General features: G+C 38.1%; 1 protein-coding gene across 3 annotated transcripts in view; it reads left to right on the top strand.

The window, feature by feature from the left end:
* LOC133524590 (protein real-time) overlaps positions 1-16459 on the top strand; it is a 289768-nt gene that overhangs the window by 83582 nt on the left and 189727 nt on the right. For 2 of the 3 annotated variants that reach the window (XM_061860690.1, XM_061860689.1), the window contains exons 6-11: positions 6102-6217; positions 6806-6995; positions 7872-7960; positions 10063-10321; positions 12064-12182; positions 14894-14944. In XM_061860690.1, coding sequence (XP_061716674.1) covers positions 6102-6217; positions 6806-6995; positions 7872-7960; positions 10063-10321; positions 12064-12182; positions 14894-14944 — 824 coding nt within the window. The remainder of the gene's footprint in view (positions 1-6101; positions 6218-6805; positions 6996-7871; positions 7961-10062; positions 10322-12063; positions 12183-14893; positions 14945-16459) is intronic. The other variant, XM_061860691.1, reaches the window with a different exon arrangement.

The raw sequence follows: 16459 nt of genomic DNA, 5'->3' as shown, positions 1-16459 counted from the left end.
AATGATTTTTATTTATTTCCCAATATAAAAAATAAATTACGCGGTCAACGATTTTCGACCGCTGAAGATGCTGTCGACGCATTCAAACAACACGTTATGGAGGTACCTCAGGCGGAGTGTCAGAAGTGCTTCAAAAATTGGTTTACACGAATGCAAAAGTGCATAGATCATCAAGGGGAATACTTTGAAAAACAATAAAACCATTTTCAGCCGTGTACGTTTGTTTTTTTGTTTCCGGATATATAAGTAGCAACCCTCGTACTATACTAGCATTCGTTTTTACATGTAACAACAAGCAATCTTTTCTTTATTCCATGGCGATGAATTTAAGAATTGTTGATTCTAAAAACCGAAACCGGTTTTAACCGGTTTCGGTTTTTTTTTGTGGTAAAACCGAAGAAAAAACCGGTTTTGAAAAACCTCCGGTTTTTGCATTCCCTAATAGAGACTATACATCTCTATTGTATTGTAGTAATTATTTATTTTAAGATTATTATAATGTAATGTTTACCCAGGTATTGGCTGTTGTATTTATAAATGTTGTTATGTATTTTTCATGTCTCTATATGATGTTACTATAATGTTTTACTGACTTGTAAAAGAGCCCTTGAGGCCTACTTGCAGAATACATTTTTGAATTTTGAATTTTTGAATAACGGTCATTTTTACGTTGTGCCCGAGATATAGCGCGAGGCCCCTCGGGCCGCGAGGCCGTAAGCGGTGGCCCACGCCTAACGCCGCCTCTGAGAGACAACCATGGGGCTAAACTGTTTTACTCTACGGCAGTGGGGCATGAGCTATGAAGAAAATCCACCAGCAAAAACTTCATACAACGGAAATGCGGGTGGTCGGATGGAGTTACTCTCAAAGACTAACCCCCTTATTCATAAAACTACGAGCCTGATTTAGTTAAATTATGTTTTATCCCTTTCTTGCAAACACATATATCAAAATGACAGATAAAGACAAACGATTCATAGCTAATGTAGGCCTGTAACGCGTTTATGAATAACGCCATAAGTGCGTAATAATCGCAAAAGGGTAGTTTCAAACTAACGCTCATTACTGAGAAACTAACCGAGTCAGTCTAAGGTGGTACGTCGGTTATACGAAGATCACGTCGTGAAAATTGAAAATCGCTTATCAGCGGAGCAAGTGGCACCTCAAGACTAAGAAAGCTGACCACGTAACGGGAAGTGGCGACAAGAAAGAGGAAGACAGAGCCATGGAGCGTGTTTAGCGCCATTAAATTTCAAGACCGAGTGAGGAGTGTCGGGAGTCGTCGTCGCACCAAGGTGCAAGACGTGTGATATATTACCAAACTTAAATCGAATTATAAGGGGCATGATTGAATTGGTGTCTGTTTTTCCCGTTTTCGGATGAAAGGAGCGCCTGGCGTCCGTTGGTTCGACACATTAGGATATTGCGGGGCATTTCTGGATGAGATTAGCTCAGGACCAGGACAAGTGGCATACTCGATGTAAGACCTATGCTCAGAAATGGATGATGCATGAATGCAATTTATATTTTGCTCGACACAAGTATACCTACAATAAGTAACTATCTTTCTAGAAGCCGTAAATATATCGATAATTTCGAAACCAACTGCAACTCAATGAAACTAGTGCTTTCCTGCCAATACTGGTGGTGATTCATATCTGATCGGATATAATTATATATCACGTGTGGAAACCGAATAGTACATGCACGTGTCGGACGCGGCTCGTTACGTCGATTACGTGCCGGACGCGTTACGTGCTCTTCCCGTTACAATTTCGCATTAGTAATTGGGTATAGATACACATTATTGGTGGATCTTACACAAATAAACGTTCCACTTTGATTCCTTCCCATCAAAGTGCTTTCCCGCGCAAAGGGCCGCTGTAATATTTACGAGGGCGACTCACTTCTAACCTAGGATTAGTAGACCAATCCGCGTAGCCAACGTCCCTATCGTTCACGCTCCGTGGCGAACGAAACGCAACTGTCACCGTCGCACTAATATGGAAGAGTGATAGAGAGAGATGACTACGCTACGCTACGGAGCGTTATCGCTTGTAACGTTGGCTATGGCTACGCAGCCTGGATGCCTAGTAAAGGTGACAATCGCTTGCGCTACGATAACGCTTTGAGGCTCTCTCTATCACTCTTCTATATTAGTGCGCCAGTGACAGTTGCGTTTCGTTCACTACAGATCGTAAACCATTGGCATGTTGGCTACGCATACTGTAGGGATTAAGTCTGGTTTCGTCATGATGTTTCCCCTCACCGAAATTCGACTTAAATGAGAATGATGTCTTCTCAATCCTATATTACATATATACACCTGAATAATAGAAGGATCGGGAAATTTGTTTAGTATGACCGTAAGGATCACAACCCCAAAATTATCCAGTATATTTATCAATAAATCAAAGCTTTTATTATTCCTTTCGTTTGCTACACCGTAGTACTCGTAGTATTAATAGCAAGAAAATATCTATTATCAAAGAGAATTTGAAATAGAGGTGGATTGTCAAAGAAAACTTTGCAGCCACAGTACATTTACTGCCATCTTGCGACACATGATTAAAACTTATAGAACGCCATTTGACTTTGATCCTTATTCTTTCACTGATATGTGTTCAATTTGTTAAATATCAAAAAGTGGCGCCATGTAATAGATCAAAAGCCAAATGTATGGCGGCATCGTTTCGAGCGATGGCGTTTTATTGCTATACACAGTAAATGAGTTACACATATATGGCAAGTATCTTCTTTTTTTAAATCGTATCGTAATTGAAGATATTATCAGGTATTATTAATAAGATAATAATTTGTATTTATTGTATACATGTATTTTTTGTATGTGTTTGGAATTGGATAAGAACATTGTCGGTTTAGGTACAACCTGTACAAACAGAAAAAAATATGGCAGAATTTATAACCTCTCCTTTTTGACCTCGTTTGAATAAGTCTTCAAATTCTAACACAATACAGAACGCTCTTTATTTTAAAAATATTGTTAATGTATTTCCATTATCATTAAAAAGAGCTTTGTCCAACGGTATTGTAATTTATAAAACATTAGCCATTTTGTTTTCCCAAAGAATGGCTGAATGATGAATTAAAATTATTGAAGCTTTCGACGCCTCAACTGCCACAAGCAATCTATAAAAATATGCACGTTTAGATTTTCTTTGTGAACTCTTAATGCGTGCACTCGAAACTGTTACTTGAAATCACTCACAGCTGAAAATGTGTTCATAATTACGTGTATGTGCTTTTCACCTAGCAATATTATAGTTGATTTTAAAATGTCTATTTCTACTTTAGTTAGTTTATTAATGCATTAAATATGTGTATGAGGACTATCAAATAGTGAATAGTGAAGTCATAGTTGAGTCATAGTGAAGTCGTTAGTTGGTGAATTCATTTATATTCTATATTTAATTGAGAGTGCCCCACCACGGATAAAGGTAAGCCTAAAAAAGTTTAGATGATGCGAGAACTCGCACGCGAGTTTCATTACATTGCGGTATTTGATCAGTCGGCTGAATTGGATGTAATTTCAATAGTTCGCAATGTAACTAAAATCGCATGAGAGTTCACGCGCCGTCTAAAGAGCCTTAACAGCCGTAACTACTGGAGTGCCGTCAAAAAGTTTCCAAATTTCGAAACTTTCACAGGGAAAAGTTTTGGAAACTTCTCATCTTTTTCTATAGGGATTATAAATTTCCATTCCCAAAATGAACGTCTCCTTTAGTTCCTGTGAAAATTTTCTGAAATTCCCGAAAACATTTCCGTTTTCTAGAAGCCTTCCGATACTTGAATATCTGTAGTGAACATTGTGTTGTAGCAGCGGGAGGCAACTAACGCTAAGTGCATTTTGCAGTAACTGATGTAGTTAATTCGATTTTCGTCTTCTAAGCTAGCTACACATATCGCTCATACATTAATCTTAATTTGAGAGTTTGCCGATTTTAACTGTCGGCCCATTCGAATTTTAATATACGTCAAATATTTAGGTCTAGGTCTAATATCTTAAAGTTCGAATTAGGCCGTGTATCTCGAACTAAATGTATTTGGGGCACGTAAAAACATTTACATATTTTTATATTATTTCTCATGATTAAATTCATGTGTGATTTGTTATCTCGCCAAAAACATTTATTTACCAGTTGGTAAATATCTCCCTTTGTTAGCCTTCTTTCACTTATTCTTTCCACGTATCCAAACCATTTCAACATACTTTTCTCAATTTTTGTCACTACATCTATAGAGTGTATAAGGGCGAGAGGGGGAGGGAGAAGTAGAAGTGGGAGCTGGAACTGCTGGAAGGGCTAGACTTTCTTCATCAAATCGGGTAAATCCTGAACAAAGGCTTAGTCAAGAGCATCCTAAACCGGCGAACGTGTATGAAGAATGTTAGAAAAGTGAAGCGAAAGAAGAATGTCAGGATCGTAGCAAGTGGAAATCCATGGTCTCTGCCTTCCCCTCCAGGAAACCTTGGACAGTCAAGGTATTAAATGTTGATACGGACAAGGTGCCAAAATATGTACACACTACACTCGGACCCGGGTACAGTCAGCATCAAAAGTAGCGGATCAAACAAGGTTTCAAAAGTATCTACCATTCTGTAACAGCTTAAGAAAAGTTGATGGTTCTATATGTAGACCAATTTAGACTGTAAAAGATATAGTTTTGAAGGTGATTTTTAGAGAATTATCTGTATTTGGAAAAGTTATCCGGAATATCAGATACTTTTGGCGCGTTGTTTCATCCGCTACTTTTGATGCTGACTGTACGTCCTTAAACTACGTCCAAAAAAGAGGTATGGGCATTGTGAATGTCATCTTGCTTTGTGTGGTAGGGCACAGTGCAGCGGATCTCATTCCAGATCTAGAGCAGAGCCCAACTGGGGAAGTACCTCCACCTTACAGAAAACCGCAACCAAATAACACTAGACCCTACTCATAGTGTTGTGTTCCTGCCGGTGAGTAAGGTTGCTAGAGCTCAACGAGGGGGGTTTTGTTACCAACTTACGTGTTCACATAAAATTGTAAAACGTTAGTACAGATATTTTTGTGCCACTACATGCTTATAAATATTTGAAAAAATTTGCGTATGTATTTGTGTACTTTCACTTGGTTAGATAATTTTGAAAAATATTAGTACAGACATTTATCAGTTTTCAGTTGCTTACATATTATTGTGTGACTGGCTCAGATTAATATGACAGGTGATATGTGTACATATTATTGATTGGTTAATCTGTTCAGATACTTATGTACTTTTCTATGCTCATTTATTTTTGAAGCCTTGGATTTGCTCATATATTTATGAACTCGACTGTACAAGCTTTGCTTCGTTTGAGGCTACGTCGATCTGTGTAAGATTGTCCCCAATTTTTATTAATGTATGTATGTAAGGTAAATATCTAACCATATTTCCTACATAAGTCTCGAAAAACTAATCGGTACGAGCCGTGGCTTGAATTTGAAGGCTTCTCGCCTAATTACTACTCGTACAAGCGTCGTCTTATCCAACAAATTAAATAATTTCACATTGTACTAAGTGGAAATAACCCTGAATCGTTTCAACGTTCGCCTCAAATCCGCCTGTGACCTGTGACCCATTTCTCGGCACGTGGCTAGTTCTCAAGTCGAAACAACGTGCTTACTGACTTACTGAATTGATATTCAAAACCCTGTATTATATCGACCGGTAGATTAATGCTTAGGTACGTCTAGGTTTAGTAGGTATCACACATATTTCTTGTTTTAAGTCTGTCTTTACGTTTTGATCGTAACTTAACTATCTAGTAAATAAAGGTAGATATTTATATCGGGTCCCTTTCTTTCGCATAATTATTGAAAGTCATAATGTAATGATAGTCATATTATCATTAGTCATTAACTATGAAACCGTTAACTTTTTAGGAATTTCCTTAGGTTATCCTATATATAGGTTAGGTTTGTTTTATGGCAATCCTGAAAAGTTACGCGTTTCTGAGAAAAACCAAATTATGGCTAATGAAAATGCCGACAAACAATACATTATGACTTAAAACTTTATGGAAAACAATAGAGACCCTATTTATATAAATATCCTTGTTACAGACCAATACACGCTCGACAGCGAGTACATCAAGCGATACCTCGGGGAACTGACGCCGATGCAGGAGTCCAGACTTCTGCAGCTCAGGAAGTGGATCGCTGACTTGCAGAAGGGAAAGGTAAGAACGAACGTATTTGAAGAAGGGGAAGGGAAGAGGTTGAGCTTGATTGTTTTCTTGGATACTATTTTTTTCAGTTATAGTCTTCATCCTAATAGTCTGATCCTATGCCAAGTAACTTTTTGATTTGGAGTCAAACTTGAATGTTTTCCGCGGGCTTAAAACATTAAGTTTTAGACCCTTTTTTGCAGGTAGTAGCACGTGCGGTTTTACTTAACAATAAACAAAGGATTAGCCGTTTGGGGCTAGTTACAAATCGAACGACTATCAGAGGGACCTAAGCCCTCTTATTCTGCATTTACACATACAATGCTGCCATTACTCCTGATTACTGACAATGTCATTCATGTTTATGTAAGGGATCATCATCGATATCGATAAGGATAACCAGACCAGAGATGGACTATGTTGTACTATGCTATGTTTTCACTTTCATACATTTGAAACGTAGCTGTAGCTGTATGAAAACATAGCATAGCAAGCATAGCACATCTCTGGTCGAAAGGCAGCCTTAGTTCTTTTTTTAGGATTTGTGAAGATGAAGATATAATGTGAATAACAATAATAATGAGACGTTATTTCCTCCAGGTACCATCAGACACGACACTTCTCCGCTTCCTCCGCGCCCGCGACTTCAACGTGGAGAAGTCCCGCGAGATGCTCTCCCAATCCCTGCTCTGGCGCAAGCGGCACCAGGTCGACCGTATACTGTCGGAGTACGAGACGCCGCAGGTCGTGGCGCAGTACTTCCCGGGCGGATGGCATCATCACGACAAAGGTACAGCAATAGACAGATGCTTTTTTAAGGTTTCTCTTCAACGTGAAGAAGTCCCGTGAGATGCTCTCCTAATCCCTACTCCGGCGTAAACGGCACCAGTCCGACCGTACATTGTACATGCCCGGCGGATGGCACAATATAAAATGTTTTCGCTTGATTTCAGGACACACGATATACATTATTTGAAAAAAAAAAGTCTGCCACTGACTAGAGATGCTTCTTCTAAGTTTACGTGTAATACTTGTTACGTGAGTGACCCGTTTTAACATATTTAATACGAGTATGTCCGTGTATCACGGACGTTTTGTTATTAAAATCCTCTAAGTTTAACTACTACTTCACATCTGGCAGAGGTCACAATGTAGACACATTGACAGACAGATGCTGTCACAAGGTATCACTACGCCATTTACGTACGTGACTTCAAATTGGATAAGTCTCTGTATGCCAATCTTAGTGCGAAAGTCGCTGGTTTGATGCAATTTATTAGTGCCTAATCCTTTCTGAATATTTTTAGACTAGGACTTGCTCTACGATTTTATTTTTAATATCAAATAAATATATATATATATTATGGGACATTCTTATCTTACACAAATCGATCTAGCCCCACAGTAAGCTCAATAAGGCTTATGTTGTGGGTACTAGACTACGATACATATACGCAGATACAGATAAATACATAGAAAACATCCATACCTCAGGAACACATACCTGAGATGAACACACAAATAAATGCCCTTACCAGGATTCGAACCCGGGACCTCCTGCTTCGTAGGCAGGATCACTACCGACTGGGCTAGAAGGCCGTTAAATCAAAATCTAAGGTTCACTTCATTTAAAGCCATTTCCACTGATAAATTCCATATTTTACAGACGGACGTCCGCTGTACATCCTACGACTCGGTCAGATGGACGTTAAGGGTCTCCTTAAGTCCGTCGGTGAAGACGGCCTCCTGAAGTTGGTAAGTGGTACACTCAGGTGGAGAACTATAGCCACCAAGTTACATGACGTAACCAATAAGTACTCTCGACAACAATGCATTTGAGCGCATGTCTAGAAAATTCTTATATAATAAATAAATAAATATTATAGGACATTATTACACATATATTCAAGCAAATTTTGTCCTTATAGCAAGTTTAGATTAAAGCGGCTTAAAGATATTTTATCTTTTAAAGTATAAACAACTATCTTAGATCCATAAATACTCACATAAATAATTGGATACTTGACAGTTCCTTGTAAATAATGTCAATCGATCTTTATTTTCCTGAGGATCAAATTTCTATAAGATCAGAAATGAGAGTTAAAGTCTGACGCTCGCACTCGACGATTGGAACGCCTCTAACAAAATGATATTGTAATGAGACGTCACATTACATAAGTCTGTCCTAAATGTACGGACGATCAAGGAAATTGTCATTTTGACCCTGAAATATTGCGTTTATGTGTATAGTTGTCATACAATTTATTTTTCAATAAAATGGAAGGAATCGAATGGTACTATTTTCTTTTATGTTTTTAAAGGTAATAAATTTTTTTTTTTAGACTTTGGAGCCTTGTATTTTTTTATAATTTCAATATTTTTTTTAATTCCACTTTTTTATAATGGATGGCTCATTTTCTATCCATTTAGCTAAATTTTGTTATAATATTCAACATGTGTCAAGTACCCAATTCGGGAATGAGGAATAAACTTAGAACCATACTAGCTGCCAAAGAACACGGCTTTCTGTAAAAACACACTATCTTGTTAATCTGATAAATTAGGTATGCTGGAAATCATAAATTAAGTCCAACCTTACCAGCTATAGGTACTCTTAATAACTAGTATGTTATACCTACACTGTTATACATCACGTGCAAGTAAAACTGGTTTTAGGTCTATAGCTACATGCCAATCATATAACACGCGCTAAGCAAGTCATTGCAACTGCGTTTATTTATTTATCTACCGTGAAGTATTTTAAATGACCTAGTTGTGAAACGAGCGTCTACTAGTGCTTATAATAATTATTTAATTTTATTACGCTCTAATGTAGATTAATTGGATTATGAGTCGGAATTGAGGCTGAGGAAAAAAAAAAGCGCTGGTGGCCTAGCGGTAAGAGCGTGCGACTTGCAATCCGGAGGTCGCGGGTTCAAACCCTGGCTCGTACCAATGAGTTTTTCGGAACTTACGTACGAAATATCATTTGATATTTACCAGTTGCTTTTCGGTGAAGGAAAACATCGTGAGGAAACCGGACTAATCCCAACAAGGCCTAGTTTACCCCTCTGGGTTGGAAGGTCAGATGGCAGTCGCTTTCGTAAAAACTAGTGCCTACGCCAAATCTTGGGATTAGTTGTCAAGCGGACCCCAGGCTCCCATGAGCCGTGGCAAAATGCCGGGACAACGCGAGGAAGAAGAAGAGAAGAGTCGGAATTGAGGCTGTGATACACAACAAATTAGAACTACTATCTATAGTAGTCCAATACCAACTGTTTCTTAATTATTATAATAGTTTTTACAGTACATATGGCGCTACTTTACCTCACTAGTGCGAAGATTAGCAGATTACGTAACTATGTCGGAAATTTAAAGAGCCATGTGTACTGTAAAACGTTGTACGATACATGTGCGAATAGGTAATTCACAACTCGTGTCGATTTAAAACACTCGCTTCGGTCGTTAATTTATCCCCACTCTTTTCGAATTTCCTATTTTTCGCACTTGTATCGTAATGTACTATTTCATCCCTAAACTAAATAATCCGCCAGCATTTATTACATAAATAAATACATTTTATGTAAGAAATTGGTCTCATAGATGAAACAGTCTCGTTTAAATATTTAAGAAAAATCACAGTATAATTGAATCGAAATCTGACTGAGCGATATTGACCCCCCCTTAAATAAAATATAGAAATAAAAATATTATGCAACAGATAGTGATGATTACTGTCGACTGGCTATATCACAAAATTGTTTTTAAATATATTTAATAGAGACATAAGGTCAAAATAAAATATTTCACGAATTTCTGCTTCCCTGGTAACCTTATACTACACGTAATATTTCCAGACACTTCACGTGTGTGAAGAGGGTCTCAAACTCCTGGAAGAAGCCACCCGTTCCTCCGAGCACGCGGTCCAGTCCTGGTGCCTCCTGGTAGACCTGGACGGCCTCAACATGAGGCACCTTTGGCGACCTGGAGTCAGAGCTTTACTGAGGATCATACAGATCGTTGAGGCGAATTATCCCGAGACTATGGGACGTGTACTCATTGTGAGAGCTCCGAGGGTCTTCCCGATATTGTGGACGATTGTCAGCACGTTTATAGGTAAGCTTCTTAGTTTTTCTGCTCGCCTGGTATCTCCAATTCTGTCTTATTTTAATATGCAAACATTTCTAGCTTCATTGAAGTACATTCGCTGAACGATTTTCCGAACGATAGCAAAGAGAATTCGTAATAGAGGTGGATTGTCAAAGAAAATTTTGTACTCACAGTAAATTTGCTTCTCCCTCTGGACCGCATCCAACGAAGAGCGACTCGAATTGTCGACTGCCAGTGCATTTCGGATCGGCTTGACTCCTTGGCGCTGCGTAGAGATGTGGCCTCGCTCTGCATTTTCTATCGCATGTACAACGGGGAGTGCTCCGAGGAATTGTTCGGATTAATCCCTGCCGTTTCTTTTCGCCATCGCCCTACGCGACAACATTTCCATCCTCACCACTTAGATGGTTGGCAGTCCTCAACTGTGCGTTTTTCCAGGAACTTTCTGCCTCGCACAGCTAAACTGTGGAATGAACTGTCGCCTGCGGTATCTCCGGACCGATACGACCTTCAAACCTTCAAGAAAAGAGCGTACTCCCATCTTAAATGCCGGCAACGCACTTACAACCCCTCTGGTGTTGCAGGTGTCCATGGGCGGCGGTAATCGCTTACCATCAGGTGATCCGTCTGCTCGTTTGCCTCCTCAACCATAAAAAAAAAATTAATGCCATCTTTCGACACATGATTTGTAACAAATTTAACAATTATCATGAAGGAATAAGGATCAAAGTCAAATGGCGTTCTAAAAGTTTTAATCATGTGTCGAAAGATGGCAGTAAATTTACTGTGGCTGGCTCTGGCTACAAAGTCTTCTTTGACAATCCACCTTTATTTCAAATTCTCTTTGATTATAGGTAAGCCTTTTTGTAGTTGTCATAGCGTAGCACTCTCTTCAAATCCCTTACATGCCTTGTATTTAAAAAAAAAACCGTTTATACACGTTCCATGCCTTATAACTATTTACAATATATTTCTGCCAAACCACAAAGTGGTTTGTTGGACGACGAGGCTCCTGTAATAATTGTATAATAAGCTAGGTAGTTTATACTTAAATTAAACTTATTATCCATTTAACCCCTTACCGTATGCGCAGCCCTATATAGCAGTTATAATTTTCAATTCTATTGGAAACATATGAACTTAAAATGAGGCATCTCTTGTTATCTGGCGTTCTACTGAGGATAATACAGATCGTTGTGGCGAATTATCCTGAGACAATGGGAAGGGTGCAACCTGTCATTGTCAGTACGTTTAAAAGTGACATCCGACTGTAGCCACGATTTTATCTATGACAAGTCTAAACGAGCTATAAATATAAGCCACCCTAAGTTTTACCCCAATGTATGATGCCATAACGCATGATACTGTGAAAAGAACCATGGTATACTAATCAACTTCAAAGTAAATTAAAGTTATTTTTATTTCCTAATATCGTTCTGAAAGCCTATAAGTGTTACCTAAACTCTTTTATATTAATGTGTTCTAACTTCTTCAATAAAGCTATTCGTGCTTCGTTGCTTTCCGAATAAGATACGAGTTATCGTCGTGAGGAAACCGAAATAATCCCAATAAGGCCTTAATAGTTTTACCTCTGAGTTGGAAGATCAGGTGGGCGCTATCAGTTGCCTACAATATTTCCCAGGCTATTTTGAGATGTAACCACGAAAACAATCAAATGTGAATAAGTATTTTAAGTTATTATTACTTTTATACTTACCTATTTACTAACTTACTTCCCACAATTCCAGATGAGAACACCCGCAGCAAGTTCCTGTTCTACGGCGGCAAGGATTACCTGCAGCCAGGCGGCTTGCTCGACTACATCCCCAAGGACCTCATACCGGACTTCCTCGGAGGGCCTTGCAAGGTACATTGAATATTTGAACTCTATGGAAATGTTGAAGTCGACTGTTGAATACTGTCTTACTATTCATAAGTGCTTGTTGCTAGGCCTACAAGAATAAAGTATATTTGAACTTTGAACTTCGACCATGATGTTAATAACGTGTGAAAGGTACAACATGATGGGATAGATAGTGTTTTATTGTGTTGTCCCTGTCACATGATGCTATATAACAGCCAGTGTGGCAGCACTGAAAAGTTTAAACGCTGATAATATTTTAATAGGTTTTAAATAGTAAGTTACATATAGCAACATCGTGTGCCCTAACAGGGTATTTATCATGAATTGACTAACTTCAACTGTAACATCTTATTTTGTAATTATGTTCATGACTATCGTTCGGTTTTTTTTGAGTTAAAACACAGGCAAACAATCTGGACATGTCTTTTTATTGAAGATTATTGAAAACCGCTTTAAACAAAATAGTTTATATTGCTTAAGAAATTAAAAGATCGTAATGAGATTTATAATTGTTACATAAAAATATATAATATATTTATGATTGTTTCGATTACCGTCAGGTGATCCGTCTGCTCGTTTGCCTCCTCTACCATGAAAAAAAATATATTAGCTGTGTTTATTTTTCAAAAATAATTTATATAAAAATACACCTTAAGATCGCTTACCTTCTTTCTAATGCAAAAAAAATGCAATAAATGGAATAAAAAAAAAAAGTTAACACTTGGTTGTGTACGTTCGCTTATCAACAATAGTCAAACAATGAAATATCTGTAAAAAAAATATATATTAAGTAACCCGTTTTGATTGCGAAAGATAATAAGATAGATCTTATTTATTCAATACTTAGCATGCACATTTTAGTAAAACTTAACATGTTGTAAAGCGTTACGGTACGGGACGGTTACGTTATATTACTAAATTATTATATTATTTTCTTCTCTTTACGTGCGTTATTGCCTTTTAATGTTTTTGGCTAGTTTTTACTCAAAACGGACTGACGTATTTTGAAGAGAAGGTTCTCAAATTATTCTCTATGGCCAGTGTAGTATATGGTTTCATGTTTAACTAAGTATAACTTATAAAACTCCCTTCAACTTGTTACCCTATTCACTTTAGCTCCACAACGCAGCAGCTATTTTCTCATTTATGAAAAGTTTCCCGCAAAAGGGAATATAATAGTGAGTCGAATCTATTGTGTTATTAGTAAAGTTTGAGCTGGAGCGTGGTTCGCGGCCCGCGGGTCGGTATAACTAAGATATTGTTTTAATGTTGCATAAGTTTATTAGTTTTTATTCATTGAACCCAAGAAAACCTACGAACTATGAACGTGGGTCGAGCTTACAAAAATCTTTGCAAGAAAATGTTCCGAAATAGTACAATACGGTACAAGTGAGAAAAATAGGAAGGGAGTGTTTTAAATCGATGCGAATTGCCTATTCGCACATGTATCGTGCAACATTCCAACCCCCTTTAAATTTTCGACATAGTTACGTAATGTACTACTTTACCGCACTAGTGCGATAATTAGCGACTGTTTTTCACACTTGTATCGTAATGTACTACTGCATTCCTTAAACTGACAATAAAGTCGTTTAAATATATTTTTAAATGATGGCTTGTAAAGATGTTTGTGAAATGTGAACTCGATCGCAAGAGGGACGTATATAATAAAAAAAAAACTAAGATAATGGTTATTATTATAAAAACAGGGTAGTAATACTTTAAGGCACACAAATTAGAAATGAGAACACTATAAAAATTTACGTAACTATTTACAATGCCGGATTTAGAGGTCTCGAGGCCTCGGGCAATAAAGGTGTGGAGGCCCCCTAGCCCCAAATTTTTTCCAAATAAAATGGTAAATTTACCGAATTCTCTATTGTTGGGGGCCCCTCTTGTGGAGGCCCGGGGCAGTAGCCCCGGTTGCCCTCCCCTAAATCCGGCCCTGACTATTTAAGTCGAGAAATCTCTCGATATACTTTGATCTGTTTTGAAGATCCTCTCCGGAGCACCATTTAGTCCCGCAGCGGAGTGGTACATGTACGTACTCGTATGGCAGCATCACTCGTTCGAGATTCAAGTTGTTGATGAGTGGCCGGGTGGCCTAGAGGTCCCGTGTAATCTGAAGCCGCTGGTTCGAATTCGGCGTCCGGTACGAGAGGGCTTGTTCATTTTTTCTTTCATATATAACATCTATTTCAGTTTATGATATATATATATAGTAGTGTGATTATACATATAAAACACATTTCAAATAAATAATAGTTTCGTTAGTTATTTTGGGGTTATCCATTAATTACATCACACGTTTAGGGGTGGGAGGGGGTCAAGAAAATGTGACATGTTGTGACAGGGGGAGGGGGAGTCACAAACTTTGTGACGTCACTTTAAAATCATCAGTAATCGATTTTTTTTTCAATTTTTATCGGTTTAAATGTAAAATAATGAGTTTTTGGAACGATATTCGTTTAATTTTCTTTCCTAATCGATGTTGTGTCATAAAATTACTAATGATACTTTTATCAAAAATAATTTGATAAAATATTAATAATAGCCAATTCGAAAAATGTGTCGTCCCACCAGGGGGGGAGGGGTTTGCCAAATGTGACGGAGGGGGGGGGGGGGGGTCAAAAAACCTAGAAATTCGTGTGATGTAATTAATGGATGACCCCTTTACTTTTGTTAATGAATGTGTTCTGTTATTCGCTACGCAGTCGGACATAGTAGACGCCTCGATGAACGTGCCGCATCAGTATTACGACTACGTGAGAACTATACTGTATACTCGTCACTTTGTGCTCGATCCCTTGTATTGTCGCTAAGTTTAGTACAGTCGCCTTCAGATATATCGGAGCGGCCAAGGTGCTCACAAATATCTGAACACGCCTCTATTGTCAAGGCGTTAGAGTGCGTGATTACATATAACAGAGCATCTCGGCCGCTCCGATATATCTGATGGCGACTGTACAGTTTACTACACATTGTGCATCGACTATTAGTCAAATTGTATGTCTGTCACCATTCGGAAGTGATAGTCACTAAAAGTCACTCACTTGTGCGTTACTTTAGAAAGTATCACTCAATATACATGTTCAATTGTTCACTATATGTAAGCTAATATACATAAGTCAAAATACATTATATTTTACGATAGAACCAGCTAAATTCATTTCTAAGCTAGACAGATCTGTTCACACGTAAAATAAGCATACGGTAAGCATTCATAAAATATACAAACCTTGATCTTTTTACATAGGTATTTATTTGAAAGACATACAGATATGTTACGCTATCTAGCTGGGGCTGGCGTGGCCATATATCCAAATAATGAGAAGTCTGTGTCCAGCAGTGGGATGGATATATGGATATAGGGATGTACAAGTCTATTTGTACAGTCGCTATCCCATAAATTGCCTCTAAATCGTTAAAACATAATGTGCTTGTTCTGATACTTTGAGCACTAGCTGCTCCGATATGGATAGTGTTCATAAGGAACGACGTATTAAAAGTGCCCTGTGTTACATACTCAGGGCATACCTGTAGATAATTTAATGTTGAAAACCGCCGCCTTTGTACTCGATCCCACCAAGCATAAGTCATTTGAAAACTCATTCAATCGTTTACCATACTGAGCCAATTAAAACAAAAAATATTACTTTGTGAATCCGTGAAAAGATAACGTGCTAGGCAATCAGTGTCTTGTATATCTGCGCCACTTGCACCATCCCACCAACCCGCGGTTAACCGGTTAAAATGTTAACCCAATGTCAAATCGTGTAGCTACCGCTGACCTGGCGCTAGTTATGCACGCTTAATGCCGCGCCACGATATGATCCGACCGGACCGGTACGGGTACGTTCGTTTCGTTCGTGCAATTTTATTTGAAGTTGTATCTCTTTTTGTATTAGCTTGTCTACTGTGTGTAATTTATTTCGGTTTATTTTGTGTTTCTTTCCTTTTGTCTGTTACCTTCCGTGATTATTTTGCACTCGATGGTCTCATCGGAAGATCAGCGCTGGAAGTCGCCAGCAACATGCTGACATGAGGCCATTTCGTGACTCTTTAATCTCACTATGTTCTCTTTTATGTACGTCTATTACTGTTTGTGTGTTTATGAATAAAACAAATTCTATCCTATTCTATTCTAAATTGTAGTGGTAACCATGGTAACTACAGGTTTAACCAGTTAACCCCGGTTAGTGGGATGGTGCAAGTGGCGCTAAGTTAATTTTACAGTTTAATTCACGTATTTTTAGTTACTCGCGCCATATCATATTCTC

This window comes from Cydia pomonella, chromosome 13 (assembly GCF_033807575.1).
Source record: "Cydia pomonella isolate Wapato2018A chromosome 13, ilCydPomo1, whole genome shotgun sequence".
Taxonomy (NCBI): Eukaryota; Metazoa; Arthropoda; class Insecta; order Lepidoptera; family Tortricidae; genus Cydia; species Cydia pomonella.
The sequence above is the reverse complement of the archived record's forward strand: the minus strand, read 5'-3'. Positions and strand labels throughout refer to the sequence as shown.